Source organism: Somniosus microcephalus, unplaced genomic scaffold (assembly GCF_052327205.1).
Source record: "Somniosus microcephalus isolate GS21.2 unplaced genomic scaffold, FLI_Smic_1.0 unresolved_chr1, whole genome shotgun sequence".
NCBI lineage: Eukaryota > Metazoa > Chordata > Chondrichthyes > Squaliformes > Somniosidae > Somniosus > Somniosus microcephalus.
In genome coordinates, this window is record NW_028225179.1 from 144,646,124 (window position 1) to 144,664,163 (window position 18,040).

General features: G+C 45.0%; 2 protein-coding genes across 2 annotated transcripts in view; both read left to right on the forward strand.

The window, feature by feature from the left end:
* The window catches only part of LOC147096184 (guanylate-binding protein 1-like), a 63,320-nt gene extending 51,102 nt beyond the window's left edge, over positions 1 to 12,218 (forward strand). Inside the window, 3 exon segments of the mRNA XM_085973790.1 lie at positions 2,443 to 2,655; positions 10,516 to 10,618; positions 11,750 to 12,218. Of these exon segments, the coding sequence (XP_085829916.1) occupies positions 2,443 to 2,655; positions 10,516 to 10,618; positions 11,750 to 12,147 (714 nt within the window). The 3' untranslated portion in view covers positions 12,148 to 12,218.
* A 5,109-nt stretch (positions 12,219 to 17,327) lies between these two features.
* LOC147096185 (zinc-binding protein A33-like) overlaps positions 17,328 to 18,040 on the forward strand; it is a 28,552-nt gene continuing 27,839 nt past the window's right edge. Inside the window, exon 1 of the mRNA XM_085975058.1 lies at positions 17,328 to 17,809. Within this exon, the coding sequence (XP_085831184.1) occupies positions 17,570 to 17,809 (240 nt within the window). The 5' untranslated portion in view covers positions 17,328 to 17,569. The remainder of the gene's footprint in view (positions 17,810 to 18,040) is intronic.

The following is an 18,040-nucleotide window of genomic DNA, read 5'->3' on the forward strand; positions in this document are numbered from 1 at the left end:
CATGGAGGGAGTTCAGAGAAGATTTACCAGACAGATACCTGGGAAGGCAGGAATGACATATGAGGAGAGATTGGGACGATTGGGCTTGTACTCACTGGAGTTTAGAAGAATGAGAGGGGATCTCATTGAAACTTATAAAATTCTGACAGGACTGGACAGACTAGATGCAGGAAGGATGTTCCTGATGGTCGGGGAGTCCAGAACCAGGGGTCACAGTCTAAGGCTAAGGGGTAGGACATTTAGGACAGAAATGAGGAGGAATTTCTTCACCTAGAGAGTGGTGAACCTGTGGAATTCTCTACCACAGAAGACTGTAGAGGCCAATTCATTAAATATATTCAAGAAGGAGTTGGATATATTTCTTAAGGCTAAAGGGATCCAGGGGTATGGGGAGAAAGCAGGGACCGGGTACTGAAATTGGATGATCAGCCATGATCTCATTGAATGGCGGAGCAGGCTCGAGTGGCCTACTCCTGCTCCTATCTTCTATGTCTATGTTCTTCCAGTTCTGATGAAAGCCCATCAACCTGAAACGTTAATAACATTTAACCAGCCATCCTATTCCTAACCCGACATTTACCCACCTTGTCAGCTTTTGCTGGGAATCATTTCCACCAAGTTTAATTCCAGGCCTGCATTTCCAGGCTTCTAGATCTTTTCAACTTTCCATCATTTCCACATGTTTTTCCAAGGGTGGGTCCCTCACTAACTTAGCTATTTCCACACTATATTTTAACTATGTGCACAACGCCTGAAAGGATTTCTTATATCATCTGACAATCTCCTGCTTTCCTTTCAAGCGGGGTGGAGAATATTCACCTTCCCCATCTGTGATTGCTATATAAGTTGTTTGCACGTGTCTCTCTCTTTCCCCGCCCCAACTTTTCCTATTTGTCCATCTTGAATATTAATGATGGGTACTGTCGAAGCATTAAGCTATATTTTATTCTCGACAGATGTATTTTTTTTTAAAATTCGCTTATGGGATCTGGGCATCGCTGGCAAGGCCAGCATTTATTGCCCATCCCTATTTGCCCTTGAGAAGGTGGTGGTGAGCCGCTGCATTCCATGTGGTGAAGGTACTCTCACAGTGCTGTTAGGTAGGGAGTTCCAGGATTTTGACCCAGCGACGATGAAGGATCGGCGATATACTTCTAAGCCAGGATGGTGTGTGACTTGGAGGAGAACTTGGAGGTGGTGGTGTTCCCATGCGCCTGCTGCCCTTATCCTTCTAGGTGGAAGAGGTCACGGGTTTGGGAGGTGCTGCCGAAGAAGTCTTGGCGAGTAGCTGCAGTGCATCTTGTAGATGGTACACACTGCAGCCACGGTACACCGGTGGTGGAGGGAGTGAATGTTTAAGGTGGTGGATGGGGTGCCAATCAAGCGGGCTGCTTTGTCCTGGATGCTGTCGAGCTTCTTGAGTGTTTTTTGGAGCTGCACAAATCCAGGCAAGTGGAGAGTATTCCATCACACTCCTTACTTGTGCCTTGTAGATGGTGGAAAAGCGGTGAGATACTCAGCGCAGAATACCTAGCCTCTGACTTGCTCGTGTTGCCACAGTATTTATGTGGCTGGTCCAGTTAAGTTTGTGGTCAATGGTGACCCCCAGGATGTTGATAGTGGGGGATTCGGTGATGGTAATGCCATTGAATGTCAAGGGGAAGTGGTTAGATTCTCACTTGTTGGAGATAGTCATTGCCTGGCATTTCTGTGGCGCGAATGTTTCCTGCCACTTATCAGCCCAAGCCTGAACGTCGTCCAGGTCTTGTTGCATGCGGGCATGGACTGCTTCATTTTCTGAGGAGTTGTGAATGGCGCTGAACACTGCAGTCATCAGCGAACATCCACATTTCTGACCTTATGTTGGAGGGAAGGTCATTGATTAAGCAGCTGAAGATGGTTTGGCCGAGGACACTGCCCTGAGGAACTCTTGCAATGATGTCCTGGGGCTGTGATGATCAACCGTCAACCACCACAACCATCTTCCTTTGTGCTAGGTATGACTCCAGCCAGTGGAGCGTTTTCCCCCTGTTTCCCATTGACTTCAGTTTTACTAGAGCTCCTTGATGCCAGACTCGGTCAAATGCTGCCTTGATGTCAAGGGCAGTCACTCTCACCTCACCTCTGGAGTTCAGCTCCTTTGTCCATGTCTGGACCAAGGCTGTAATGAGGTCGGGAGCCGAGTGGTCTTGGCGGAACGCAAACTGGGCATCAGTGAGCAGCTTGTTGGTGAGTAAGTGCCGCTTGATAGCACTGTTGATGACACCTTCCATCACTTTGCTGATGATTGAGAGTAGACTGACCTGCTGTGGATTTCCCAGCATTCACAGTTTTTAAAAAAGTTAATAGTATTTCAGTCTAACGTGACACAAACAATCGAATATCTGGTCCAATATTGTCTTTAGATCTGGTTACCATATCTGGATTTCCTGTTTTTGCCAGGATGAGGTGCAAATGCATTACTTTGAGTTTTGTGACAAGAATGAAGCTGCTTTCATGGAGATGTGCACAAATCTGCTGGAGTCCCTGTCCACCGAGATGGAGAAGAAACTACGAGAGGGGGTTTACGCTTGGCCCGGTGGGTATCAACTGTACGAAGAGGATCGCCAGAAGGTGATTCTGCAATTCCACTCCGCCGCTGGAAAGGGGAATAAGGTAAATACTATTCACCCATTTCGCTCTGTTTTCTGATCAGGAAACGATTTCAATTTTACACCAACTCAATCCCTCTCCAAATTCTATTTTCATCAGTGGCTCCATTAACCACAAAAAGAAACAGTGCCTCTTCTCAGTAATAAATCAGTGAGCACTCCTGCCCCGATAGGTCTACTTCTCAATGTTAAATCAGTGAGCTCTCCTTCCCCTACAGGTCTACTTCTCAATGTTAAATCAGTGAGCACTCCTTCCCCAACAGGTCTACTTCTCAATGTTAAATCAGTAAGCTCTCCTTCTCCAACAGGTCTACTTCTCAATGTTAAATCAGTGAGCACTCCTTCTCCAACAGGTCTACTTCTCAATGTTAAATCAGTGAGCTCTCCTTCTCCAACAGGTCTACTTCTCAATGTTCAATCAGTGAGCTCTCCTTCCCCAACAGGTCTACTTCTCAATGTTAAATCAGTGAGCTCTCCTTCTCCAACAGGTCTACTTGTCAATGTTAAATCAGTAAGCTCTCCTTCTCCAACAGGTCTACTTCTCAATGTTAAATCAGTGAGCACTCCTTCTCCAACAGGTCTACTTCTCAATGTTAAATCAGTGAGCTCTCCTTCTCCAACAGGTCTACTTCTCAATGTTCAATCAGTGAGCTCTCCTTCCCCAACAGGTCTACTTCTCAATGTTAAATCAGTGAGCTCTCCTTCTCCAACAGGTCTACTTGTCAATGTTAAATCAGTGAGCTCTCCTTCCCCAACAGGTCTACTTCTCAATGTTAAATCATGTTTTGATTTCTTTTTGGGTTCAATAAAGACTCATTTCTGAAAGAGAATGTTGTTTAATCTAAAGTCTTGTTCAAGACTTTCTACAGCTTTTTACAGAACACACTATGCCGTGATGCATCTAGAATGAAACTGAAAGTAAAACCCCTCTGGACTGCTTGTCTCTCACATGACCTCTGCTGGTCAGGCACAAGTAATCAAAAACAGACAAATATGCTGTAAGGCATAAGTAATCAAACACAGACAAATATCATCACTATTTGCTGATATCATTACATCTCCCTTTCTTAAAACAAAAGTATTTTACTTTTAACTAACAACATTTAATGAACTTACATTATCATTATCATGATCAAGGTCTTTTACCCTTGCTTTGTGTGTTCACATGAAATATGTCAATACACTAGAACTTGAAGAAAGAATAAGATAACATTACTTCCTTCTTTAACAATAGTCCTTAAATTTGCTCAATGAGTCTCTCAGGAGGCTTCACGTGTCTTGAGGATTTTCTGATTGATTGTCCTTGAATCTGAGTTGTTGCCTCAGATGATTGGTTCTCAGCTGTGTGATCAGGTTGTTCACCAGTATCAGTCTCTTGACCTGCTGTGGCTGGTCCCATGAGAAGATCTCGACGATTTCTTCTCAGAACGGCACCCTCATCTGTCTGAATGGTGTATGATCTTGGTTGAACTTCACTCAGGACAGTTCCCTTCTGAGTCCATGTGTTTGTTTTGTCTTTCAACCTTACTTGGTCACCAGTGTGGAGTTCAGGTAGGTTTTGTGTTCCTCTGTCATAGTAGTACTTTTGCTTTTCTTTCTGTTGTTCTTTGAACTTCCTCACTTTCTCCCCCTCTTTTGTTTTCAGGAGGTTCTCCGGGATGGGTAGGTTTGACCTTAGCCGACGTCCCATAAGGAGTTGGGCTGGTGACATACCACACTCGAGCGGCGTTGTGCGGTATACAAGCATGCTTTGGTAGAAGTCAGTTCCACTGTCTTTTGCCTTGTACATCAGTCTTTTCACTGTCTGGACCGATTTTTCCACTAGTCCATTGGACTGTGGATAGTGAGGACTTGACGTTGTGTGGACAAAGTCCCACTCTTTGGCAAAGTGTCGGAAATTTGCATTGTTAAACTGGGGTCCGTTGTCTGTGAAGACCTCGCTTGCCACGCCATGTCTGGAGAATATGGCTTTCATACTTCTTATCACAGCTTCTGCAGTGGTGGTGTACAGTCTACAAACCTCTGGATACAGGGAGTAATAGTCTGTGACGACAAGATAGTCCTTCCCTTGACATACGAATAGGTCAGCGCCTACCTTCTGGTAAGGTCTGTCTGGTGCTGGGTGTGGCTTTAGTGGTTCTACCGGATTGCTTGCTCGATATTTCAGGCATATTGTGCAGTTTGACAGCTCATTTGTCACATCTTGGTTGATTCGTGGCCAGTACATCACCTCTCGTGCTCTTTTCTTACACTTTTCGATTCCCAGATGTCCTCCATGGATCTTTTTTAGCATCTCTCTTCTCAGACTCTTTGGGATAACTATTTTACTTCCTTTGTAGATGATGTCTTCGACCACTGATAGTTCCGCCCTGCAGTTCCAGTACTCTGCCATGTCAGGTGAGCAGTCTTGCTTCATGTTGGGCCATCCATCCAAGATGCTTTTTCTCGGTCGTCTCATTGTTTCATCTTTGTTTGTCTCAGTCTTTATGAGCTCCATTTTTGCATCTGCTATGGGCAGTGCACTTGTGATCATGTCCACGTAGGCGTTCACTTTTTCATCCATTGTGGTGTTTGCGGGCTCACTTGGGTCAACAGCTCTGGACAACGTGTCTGCTGTATACATCAGCTTACCCGGTGTGTACGCAACATTCAGTGTATAGCGTTGCAGCCTGATCATCATTCTTTGTATTCTAAGCGGACAGCTATTCAGTGGCTTTTGGAACAATGCAATCAAGGGCTTATGGTCAGTCTCTACACTGATTGCTTGTCCTGCCACAAACTGGTGAAATCTTTCACAGGCGTATGTGATGCTGAGCAGCTCCTTTTCTATTTGAGCATATCGCGTCTCTGCGTCTGTCATTGAGCGCGATGCATATGCAATAGGTTGCCAGTAGTCATATTGTTGCAGAAGAACGGCACCGAGCCCACTCTGTGATGCATCTGATGATATCTTGATGGGTCTCGCTGGGTCATAAAACCTCAGAACTGGTTCCTCTGTGAGCAGTTTCTTTAGATCGCTCCATGACTTCTCATGCTCATGATTCCATTCCCATTCTATGTTCTTTTCAGTTAGTCTTCTCAGTGGCGCCATCTTTTCTGAGAGGTTGGATATGAATTTCCCCATGTAGTTGATCATTCCATTAAACCTCTGCACGTCCTTTTTGCATTGTGGCTTTGGCATATTCTCAATGGCGGACACCTTTCTGGGATCTGGTCTGATGCCCTCACTGCTAAGGATATCTCCCACGAATGTCAGTTCTGTCACCCCGAGCTGGCATTTCTCTCTATTCAGCTTCAGGTTTGTTTTCCTTGTTGCTTCCAGCACTTTTTTCAGTCTCTCGTCATGCTCAGTTCTCGTGGTTCCCCATACTATGATGTCATCCATTGATGTATCAACTCCCTCCAGGTGCTCATAGATCATATGGATAGTCTTGTGATACACTTCAGGAGCTGAGGCAATGCCAAATGGTAACCTTAGGAATCTGTATCTGCCAAATGGAGTGTTGAACGTGCATAGTCTTGAACTCGCTTCGTCCAGCTTCATCTGCCAAAATCCTGAGGACGCATCTAACTTGCTGAAATATTTTGCATTTGCAAACTGTGCCATGATTTCCTCACGTGTAGGAAGCTTGAAGTGCTCTCTCTTTATTGCTCTGTTTAGATCTCTTGGATCCAGGCAAATTCTGAGCTTTCCATTCTTTTTGTCCACTACGACGAGGGAACTCACCCACTCAGTTGGCTCATCTATCTTCTGAATCACGTTCAGGCTTTCCATCCTGTCCAACTCTGCCTTCAGTTGCTTTTGAAGAGCAAACGGAACTTTTCTGCATGGATGTATGACCGGTGTCATACTTTTATCTACTCTGATCGTGTGTTCTCCTGGAATGCAGCCTAGACCCTTAAATAGGTCTTTGTACTCTTTCATGAGTTCATCATAGACTGTCTCTCCTTCGCTTTCCACAACGAGGACTCTCTTTACCAGGTTCAGTCTCTCACAGGCTTTTAACCCTAGTATGGCTTGCACATCCTTTGGCACCACGATTAATGCTAGTGTGTGCTCTCTGTCCTTGTGTGTTACTTTGACAATGCATTTTCCTTTCACTGGTATATCAGTACCTGAGTATCCGGTCACTTTCACTTGTATTCCATGTAACTTTGGTCTGGGTCTAATTCTCTTAAAATCGGTCTCTGATATCACATTAACTTGTGCTCCAATATCCAATTTAAATGGAATGTGTATGTCGTGCACTTTTAGTGTCAACATCCAGTCTCTTTCTTCTTTTTTGTTTTCAGACACCACATCTACATAGAATTCCTCTATCTCGCTTTCATCTACTGTATGGACCTTGCTTTGTTGCGCTTGGTTCTTACAGCAACGGGCATAATGGTTGTTTTTGTTGCATCTATTGCATGTTTTACCATATGCTGGACACTTTCTTGGTGGATGCTGTGTACCGCATCGACTACATGACTTCCGATTGTCTCTTTCATTTTTGTTTGCTGGCCACATTTCTTTTTTCACATTGGCGCTCTCTTTGTTAAACGGTTTGTATCCGTTCTTTCTCACTGCATCCACGTTGCAGCTACTGTCACTGAACAGCTCCTTTGCCTGCAACTTCCAGTCTCTGTAACCCTACACAGTGCTATGGCTTTTCCCAGGTCTAGATCTTCCTCTCTTAGCAGTCTTTCCCTTAGACCATTATCTCGAATACCACACACCAGTCTGTCTTTTATTAGCGAGTCTGTGAGTCCCCCAAATTCACACGATTTGCTCCGGTTTCTCAGTTCAGTCACATACTGATCAATAGTCTCGCCGATTTGCTGTACACATGTGAAAAATTTGTGCCTCTCAAAGGTCACGTTGCGTTTAGGTATGCAGTAGGCCTCAAACTGTTCCATTATTTTATCTAGCTTCATTTTGTCTCCATCAACAGCGAATGTGAAGTTATTATACACCTCCAGCGCTTCATCACCCACGACATGCAAGAACAGTGACGATTTCTGTTTATTACTTTTCTTGTCAGCTCCGATTGCCGCTAAATACAACTCTAAACGTTGTTTGAACCTTCTCCAATTTTCAGCCACATTACCTGTTAATTGAAGCGTCGCCGGGGGGTGTAAACCTTCCATTTTTTCACTTTGTTAGCTATTCTCTAATGGTAAGCAACGATGTTCTCTTCTGGCTTGCTAATATGCGGAGAGCTGATTTCGCTTACTTGCCACAACTGCTTTCACTGTCCCATCAAGTTGCTAACTTCAGATTTTTTCTCTTTCAGCCACTTCTGACATCATGTTTTGATTTCTTTTTGGGTTCAATAAAGACTCATTTCTGAAAGAGAATGTTGTTTAATCTAAAGTCTTGTTCAAGACTTTCCACAGCTTTTTACAGGACACACTATGCGGTGATGCATCTAGAATGAAACTGAAAGTAAAAGCCCTCTGGACTGCTTGTCTCTCACATGACTTCTGCTGGTCAGGCACAAGTAATCAAAAACACAGACAAACATGCTGTAAGGCATAAGTAATCAAACACAGACAAATATCATCACTATTTGCTGATATCATTACAAATCAGTGAGCACTCCTTCTCCAACAGGTCTACTTCTCAATGTTAAATCAGTGAGCTCTCCTTCTCCAGCAGGTCTACTTCTCAATGTTAAATCAGTGAGCTCTCCTTCCCCAACAGGTCTACTTCTCAATGTTAAATCAGTGAGCTCTCCTTCCCCAACAGGTCTACTTCTCAATGATGAATCAGTGAGCTCTCCTTCTCCAACAGGTCTACTTCTCAATGATAAATCAGTGAGCACTCCTTCTCCAACAGGTCTACTTCTCAATGTTAAATCAGTGAGCACTCCTTCCCCAACAGGTCTACTTCTCAATGTTAAATCAGTGAGCACTCCTTCCCCAACAGGTCTACTTCTCAATGTTAAATCAGTGAGCTCTCCTTCTCCAACAGGTCTACTTCTCAATGTTAAATCAGTGAGCTCTCCTTCTCCAACAGGTCTACTTCTCAATGTTAAATCAGTGAGCACTCCTTCTCCAACAGGTCTACTTCTCAATGTTAAATCAGTGAGCTCTCCTTCTCCAACAGGTCTACTTCTCAATGTTAAATCAGTGAGCTGTCCTTCCCCAACAGGTCTACTTCTCAATGTTAAATCAGTGAGCTCTCCTTCCCCAACAGGTCTACTTCTCAATGTTAAATCAGTGAGCACTCCTTCTCCAACAGGTCTACTTCTCAATGTTAAATCAGTCAGCACTCCTTCTCCAACAGGTCTACTTCTCAATGCTAAATCAGTGAGCTCTCCTTCTCCAACAGGTCTACTTCTCAATGTTAAATCAGTGAGCACTCCTTCCCCAACAGGTCTACTTCTCAATGTTACATCAGTGAGCTCTCCTTCTCCAACAGGTCTACTTCTCAATGTTACATCAGTGAGCACTCCTTCTCCAACAGGTCTACTTCTCAATGTTAAATCAGTGAGCTCTCCTTCCCCAACAGGTCCACATCTGAATGATAAATCAGTGAGCTCTCCTTCCCCAACAGGTCTACTTCTCAATGTTAAATCAGTGAGCTCTCCTTCCCCAACAGGTCTACTTCTCAATGTTAAATCAGTGAGCTCTCCTTCCCCAACAGGTCTACTTCTCAATGTTAAATCAGTGAGCACTCCTTCTCCAACAGGTCTACTTCTCAATGTTAAATCAGTGAGCTCTCCTTCCCCAACAGGTCTACTTCTCAATGTTAAATCAGTGAGCTCTCCTTCCCCAACAGGTCTACTTCTCAATGTTAAATCAGTGAGCTCTCCTTCTCCAACAGGTCTACTTCTCCATGATAAATCAGTGAGCACTCCTTCTCCAACAGTTCTACTTCTCAATGTTAAATCAGTGAGCTCTCCTTCTCCAACAGGTCTACTTCTCAATGTTAAATCAGTGAGCACTCCTTCTCCAACAGGTCTACTTCTCAATGTTAAATCAGTGAGCTCTCCTTCTCTAACAGGTCTACTTCTCAATGTTAAATGAATGAGCTCTCCTTCCCCAACAGGTCTACTTCTCAATGTTAAATCAGTGAGCACTCCTTCTCCAACAGGTCTACTTCTCAATGTTAAATGAATGAGCTCTCCTTCCCCAACAGGTCTACTTCTCAATGTTAAATCAGTGAGCTCTCCTTCTCCAACAGGTCTACTTCTCAATGTTAAATCAGTGAGCTCTCCTTCCCCAACAGATCTACTTCTCAATGTTAAATCAGTGAGCTCTCCTTCCCCAACAGGTCTACTTCTCAATGTTAAATCAGTGAGCTCTCCTTCCCCAACAGGTCTACTTCTCAATGTTAAATCAGTGAGCTCTCCTTCCCCAACAGGTCTACTTCTCAATGTTAAATCAGTGAGCTCTCCTTCCCCAACAGGTCTACTTCTCAATGTTAAATCAGTGAGCTCTCCTTCCCCAGCAGGTCTACTTCTCAATGTTAAATCAGTGAGCACTCCTTCCCCAACAGGTCTACTTCTCAATGTCAAATCAGTGAGCACTCCTTCCCCAACAGGTCTACTTCTGAATGTTAAATCAGTGAGCTCTCCTTCTCCAACAGTTCTACTTCTCAATGTTAAATCAGTGAGCTCTCCTTCTCCAACAGGTCTACTTCTCAATGTTAAATCAGTGAGCTCTCCTTCCCCAACAGGTCTACTTCTCAATGATAAATCAGTGAGCACTCCTTCTCCAACAGGTCTACTTCTCAATGTTAAATCAGTGAGATCTCCTTCCCCAACAGTTACACGTCTACTTCTCAATGATGAATCAGTGAGTACTCCCGCCTCAATGAATTTGTCCCTCCCGACATTTCTTTAATTGTATATTAAATCCCCCACCCCCCCCACAGGCCGAAGCTGCCTTGAACGAGTTCATGAAACAGAAAACTCCGGAAGCGGATTCTGTGCTACAGGCTGACAAGATGCTGACAGACAAGGATAAAGAACTGGTGGGTAAGGAAATTACTGTAACTTAGTTGGTGTAAGGAATCATAGCCTTAAATAACGTACAGGAGCTGCGATTGTACAGGTGAGAGGTGGAAGCGCAGTAGCAGCGATAAAAATAGGAAAAACCTGCCAATCGGAGATTAACAACGCAAAGTGCTTGAAGTACACAATGAGCTCATCACAATCTGAGAAGGTGAAAACTGGGTTAACATTTCAGGTGTGGCCCCTTCATCAGAGTCAACTTAACCTAGACAGCATCAGAGCTGAGCCCAGTCCTGTTCTCCTTCAACATCTACACACATGCACTTGGCAGCAGGGATCACTGGACAGTGACGAGGAGGATGTCTCCTTCTGTGGCTCGGTGTCCAGGTTTATATATCCTTTAAAGCACCCTGGGACATTTTGCTATGTTAAAGCCACTATATAAATGCATGTAGTACTAGTGGTAGTATTAGTAGGTAATACTGGTAGCAATAGTAGTAGAATCATAGAATCTTACAGCACAGAAGGAGGCCATTAGGCCCATCATGCCTGTGCTGGCTCTTTGAAAGAGCTGTCCAATTTAGTCCCACACCCCACCTTTTTCTCCACAACCCTGCATATTAGTCTTCTTCAAGTACATGTCCAATTGCCTTTTGAAAGTTCCTACGGAATCTGCGTCCACCAGCCTTTCAGGTAGTGCATTCCCAGATCTTAACAACTCTCTACTTTTGCCAATTATTTTAAATTTATGACCTCTGGTTACTGAAACACTTGCCAGTGGAAATGTTTTCTCCCTACTTGCTCTATCAAAAAACCCTCAATATTTTAAACACAAGATTAAACAAGATTACGAATCGGCAGCAGTTGAGCACGTGGGTGTGCATACTGTTTGTTCAAGCCAATAACCTGAACACCACAGATACATGCACAATTGCTCAATGTCACCAGGACATCTATAATCGCTCCCCTCAAAGGAAAGTTTCACTAGTAAAAGAGATGGTGCATCAAAATCAGTAAATTTGGAGAATTTAGAAATTATCTATGAAAGTGCTTGTGCGCACGTGTGCGTGTGTGTGTGTGTGTGCATGTTTGCATGTGCACGTGTTTGTGTGTGTAAATGTAATTACTAATGAGGTTTTTTTTCTACTTTTGAAGTTGAGCAGCAGAGAGTTGCCAAGGCCGAACAAGGGGCAAAGGCTCAGGAAGAGGAAGTGAAGGCCATAGAGAAGATGCGGGACAATGATAAGATATTTGATGAAGAGAGCATCAAACACCTGGAGCTAAAGATGGAGGAAGAAAAAGAGAACTTGCAGAGAGAGCAGCAGATGGCACTGGACAGCAAATTGAAAGAACAGAGGGAATTAATGGAGAAGCAATTTCAACTGAAAGCACAGAAAATGGAGGAAGAGATCGAGTCACTAAAGAAGCAACAGCAGTCTGCTGACACATCAAATGTTTGGGTAAAGCTTGCTAACGTAGCACAAGGTGTACTAGAAATGGCACTTAATACTTATACATCGCAAAAAACCATGAACCTCTTGGCCAGGAAATAATCCTCAAGTACGTAACAACATTTAATCTTGAATCCTAAGTCATGAATTTAGTTATAATTATGAAATAAAACATTTAAAATGACATAAAACTCGAGATTATTTGTATGTTTTATTTCTTGCAGGTTAAAATTACCCCCAATGTGCCTTCTCCTATCTGATCATCTTTCCCACTTAACAGATCAGTTGCTTGCAATGATCTTAACCTAACTCACCGGGCGGGAATCCCACGGGATCGGGTGGAATGCCGGTTTTACTCCCCATCCAATATCACTCTCCGTTGACGTCAATGGAGAGTAAAATCAGGGCAGGGTGTTAAACCAGCATTGCTCCTGATCCCGTCAGTTTCCCAATGGGTGGATTAGGTTAAAATTGTCCCAGTGCATTTGCCTGTTGAGAGTGGAGAGTGGGAGGTTACAAACTGAGCCCCTTCTGTTTTAAGACCTAAGCGTGGTTTGTGCTGAATCAGCGTGGTCATTGTGCAGGAGCCTGGTGGGTAAGCTGAGCACTGGTGGCTGAGGCTTTCAGGGCCCAGTCCCCGGGCCTGTCTGCTGCACGGGTGTGGGTGAGATGACTGGAGTGAGCGCACTCACCTCTACATCGTGGGGCTGAACTGAAGGCTTCAGCGGGAGGTTCGAGCTGATGGGGTTGGAATCAAGTAACGGGGTCGGCTGTCGACCCCGGTTCGAGGCGGGCTGGGTGAGGGGCGACGAGATCCTCGGGTTTGGTTTTCGGGGGATCTGGGAGTATGGTGAATGCTGACGATGTCTTGCAGACGGATCTTCGAACGGCGAGATCTGTTTCTCCAGTAGGTCCTTCGAGCTGATCTTTGGACCATACTGTGAATGAAATCGCCATAACATTGGCTTCACAGTCATTTCTGCTGTAGATGCCAAATGCAGTTTTCAAATAGCAAGACATAAAAAACTGCAAATGCTGGAAATCTGAAACAAAATCAGTAAATGCTGGAAATACTCAACAAGCCAAGTGGCATCTGTGAGAGAAAAGACAAGTGAATCTTTCTAGTGTGAATCCTTCATCAGAACTGGATTCCACAGATACTTGTTCTCAGACCTCATGTTTAAAGAGATAGTGGAGATTACAGGAAATTATCTCATTCATACATCTGTGAAAGAGGTTGTAAATTTTGGGATTATTTAAATTATATTAGGAACAGGAGTTGGCCATTCAGCCCCTTGAGCCTGCTCTGCCATTCAATTAGATCATGGCTGATCTGCACCTCAAGTCCATTTACCCGCCTTTGCTCCATAGCCCTTAATACTCTTACCCAACAAAAATCGATCAATCACCGTCTTGAAAGCTCCAAATGATCCCCACAGCCTTTAAGGAGGAGAGAATTCTAGATTTCCACAACCGCCTATGCGAAAAACTGCTTCCCGATTTCGCTCTTGAACGACCCAGCTCTAATTTTAAGATTATGTCCTCTCATTCTTGATTCCCCCATCAGAGGAAATAGTTTCTCTGCAGCTACCCTATTGAATCCCTTTAACCTAGAGTCATAGGCCTAGAAATTCACGATAGCTCCGTTTGGGGCGCCAGCCTCGCCAGGGCGCTAAAAGCAGTCACGGCCGCCCGTCAGAAATTCAATTTGCGCGCCCCAGAGGGAAGCGTGGCGCTACTGGAGGCGCCCCGCATCCCTCTTGGGGCGCTGCAGCTGAATATCGCTGCGCAACGTGTCGCAGCGCCACACGCTGCGGTACTGCAGGCCTCCCTCCCCTTCTTAAAGGGGAAGGGCCTTGTGCAGCACGATCGAGGATCGCGAGTGCCGGCTAAAGAGCCCGGCACCGAGGAGAAGTGCCGGGCTCTTGGAACGCAGTCGGCACTCCGCGGTGGGGGGGGGGGGCAGCGCGGAGAGGTGCTGGCAGGCGGCCAGCAAAAAAAAATGGCTGCCCCACACCTCTCTAATTAGCGCCTCTACCGCCTCAGGTAGGCCCTCCTGAACCGGTCGCAAATAGCGCCCGGCATTAAAGCAGGGGGTGCATCTAAATATCGTGATCGGGGTGTTAGCGGGGCGCTGCGCACACCGATGACGTCGTCGGTAGCGGCACAGCGCTAACGGCTAGCGCCGCCATTAGCGTCCTGCTGAATTTAGCGGGAGGCGTGGCCAGTGGCTTCCGACCCACTTAGTGCCCTCTTAAGGCGCTAACGGGTGGCGCAGCCCACTGAATTTCTAGGCCCTAGAGTCATAACAGCACAGAAGGAGGCCATTCGGCCCATCGAGTCCGTGCCAGCTCTCTGCAGAGCAATCCAGTCAGTCCCATTCCCCCGCTCTATGCCCATAGCCCTGCAACTTTATTTCCCTCAAGTGCCTATCCAGTCTCCCCTTGAAAACATTGAGTGTCTCCGCTGCCACCACTTCCGTCAGCAGCGAATTCCAGGTCCTCACCACTCACCGTATAAAAATGTCTTTGCTCACATCACCCTTGTATCTCTTGCCCAAAACCTTAAATCTGTGTCCGCTAGATCTTGTACCATCAACTAGTGGGAACAGCCTTTCCCTGTCTAGCCTATCGAAATCTGTCATAATCTTGTACACCTCTATCAAATCACCCAACCTCCTTTGCTCTAATGAAAACAAATCCAGCTTCTCCAACCTGTCCTTGTAGCTAAGATCCCCCATTCCCGGAACCATTCTGGTAAATCTCCTCTGCACCCTCTCAAGGGCCTTCACATCCTTCCTAAAGTGTGGTGACCAGAACTGGACGCAATACTCCAGTTGTGGCCTAACCAGCGCTTTATAAAGGTTCAGCATAACTTCTCTACTTTTGTACTCAATACCTCTATTTATGAAGCCCAAGATCCCATGTGCTTTGTTAACCACACTCTCAATATGTCCTGCCACCTTCAGAGACCTACATTAACTCCCAGGTCCCTCTGTCCCTGCACATTCTTTAAAACTGTGCCATTAAGTGTATATTGCCTCTCCCTGTTCCTTCTGCCAAAATGCATCACCTCACACTTCTCTGTATTAAATTCCACCTTCCACTTGTTTACCCATTCTGCTAGCCTTTCTATGTCCTGTTGCAGTCGATTGATATCATCATCACTGTTTACCAAGTTTGGTGTCATCGAAAAATCTAGAAATTCTACTCTGTATTCCAATATCCAGGTCATTTATATTTATCAAAAAAAGCAGTGGCCCCAGCACTGACCCTTGGGGAACACCACTGTCCACCATCCTCCAGTCTGAAAAATAGCCACTTACCACAATTCGCTGTTTTCTGTCCTTAAGCCAATTCCTTATCTAAGCTGCCACTGACCCACCTATTCCATGAGCCTCAATTTTGTTAACCAGCCTTCTATGTGGTACTTTGTCAAACGCCTTCCGAAAATCCATGTAGACAACATCCATTGCATTCCCTTCATCAATCCTCTCTGTTACTTCATCAAAAAATTCAATTAGATTAGTCAAACATGATCTGCCTTTTACAAATCCGTGTTGGCTTTCCTTAGCTAGCTTAAATCTCTCCAAATGCCCGTTAATTTTTTCCTTGATTATTGTTTCTAAAACTTTACCCACCACTGATGTTAAACTGACCGGCTTGTAGTTACTAGGATTGTCCTTACACCCTTTCTTGAACAATGGTGTCACATTTGCCACTTTCCAATCCTCGGGCACCTCCCCCGCATCTAGGGAAGATTGGAAAATTATGTAAGCCCTTCCGCTATCTCCTCTCCCAATTCCTTTAGCAACCTGGGATGCAAGCCATCTGGACCAGGCGACTTGTCCACTCTAAGCATACCCAGCCTTTCTAATACATCCTGTCTATCAATTTGATCCCTTCCATTACTTCTACCTTTTGTCAGCATCCACCTCCTTAGTAAACACCGATGCAAAGTACTCATTGAGTATTCTAGCCTTGCCCTGCGCCTCTAAACATATATCACCTTCTTTGTCTCTAATAGGCCCCACACCGCCTCTTACAACCTGCTTACTGTTTACATGCCGGTAGAAGATTTTTGGGTTCCCTTTTATGTTAACTGCCATTCTCTTGTTCTCTCTTTGCCAATCTTATTTTCATCTTCAAAGCCCCTCTCAACTTACTGTATTTGGTCTGGTTCTCCCTTGAAGAATTCACCTGACATGCATCAAACACACTCTTTTTCTGTTTCATCATCTTCTCTATCTCCCTCGTCATCCAAGGAGCCCTTGCTTTGGTTCCCTTACCCTTCCCTCTTGTTGGAATGTACCTAGCCTGTACTTGGAACATCTCCTCCTTAAAGATCACCCATTGTTCTGTTACAGTTTTTCCCATCAGTCTTTGCTTCCATTTTACCCTGGCTAGATCCATTCGCATCCCATTGAAGTTAGCCCTATTCCAGTTTAGAAGTTCCACTCTAGATTGTCCCTTGCTCCTCTCCATTGCTAATCTAAATCTTATGATACGATGCTCACTCGTACCCAAGTGTTCTCCCACAGACACTTGGTCGACCTGGCCCACCTCATTCCCCAGCACCAGATCCAGCAATGCCTCCTTCCTAGTTGGGCCAAGAACATATTGGTCATGGAAATTCTCCTGAACACATTTCAGAAACTCCTCTCCCTCCTTTCCCTTTACCCTAGCATTATTCCAATCGATATTTGGGTAATTAAAGTCCCCCAATATCACCACTCTAAAGCTCATGCATATCTCTGCGATTTCCCTGCAGATTTGCTCCTCTACCCCCCTCTCATTATTTGGAGGCCTGTAGAATACCCCCAATAGCATGATCATACCATTTTTGCTCCTCAACTCTAACCAAATGGATTCTGTCCTTGTCCCCTCAAGAACATCCTCCCTTTCCAACACTACAATGTCTTCCTTAATCAGCACTGCCACCCCACCTCCCTTTTTTCCTTCCCTATCTTTTCTGTTAAACACCTCAATCAGATCATCCCTCAATTTTCTATACCCAGGGCATACAAACCAAGTTAATGCAAATTGTTTTCCATAATTTAACCCTCCAAACCCCTTGTATCATTCTGCCTAAGCATATATCATAACATGTCAAATTTATGCATATTATTTGAATCATATATTCATAATATATTCTATTATAACATATATATTTGGTGCTCTTTGACGGTTTGATTCACTTGTTTACTTCTGGGAGTCACAGCACTCCGCCCCTTACAGTACACCTGTTCTGTTAGTGCAACCAGGAATTGAAACTGAAAGTGTTTGTGATATGCTGAAAAGGAAGTGAGTTTCGTTTGTGCTGGATTATTTTATCCGGATTAGGTGTAGGGTAGCTGCAGGAGATTCGACCTCCACAGATGGTTGGAGATCTATCCCTGTGTTGTTTGTCACAAAGTGTGTAAAGATCTTGTCTCACTGACCTGTGCTCGCAGTTTCAGCCGGCTTCTGTACAGCCCGGTGCAGGAAGAGAGGAGAGGAAAGCCGAGTGCCGGCGGCTCGCCAGGATGAAATCCCTTTCCGGGACGGTGAAACCGAGCGGCGCCCTCCCCGGGACTGCCGAGGCCCTGGAAGGACTGGCGAACGTGGCCGAAGGCAGTTCTCTCCACGAATGCCGCGAGCATCGGGAGGCGCTGAAGCTTTACTGTAAAACCGACAAGCAGCCGCTCTGCGTGGTTTGTCAGAGTTCAAAAAGGCATAAAAGCCACGAGATAGTGCCTGTTGTTGAAGCTGCCCAAGAGTGTAAGGTGAGGGTAACCCGGTCATATCTGGCAGCTTACTGGTCACATACTTCCGGCTGCAGATTGTTGGAAAGTTGCATGTTTGCACCGACTTTGATATTGATATTTGTACTGTGGATTGGTTCAGCTCATGAGCATCACTTGATTCCCAAAAGTGAACGAGAAGTCAGAGGGTGGTGAAAGCTGCTGAGTGTTTTCCAGCATTTTCTGTTTTTATTAGAGATAAATGCAATAAAC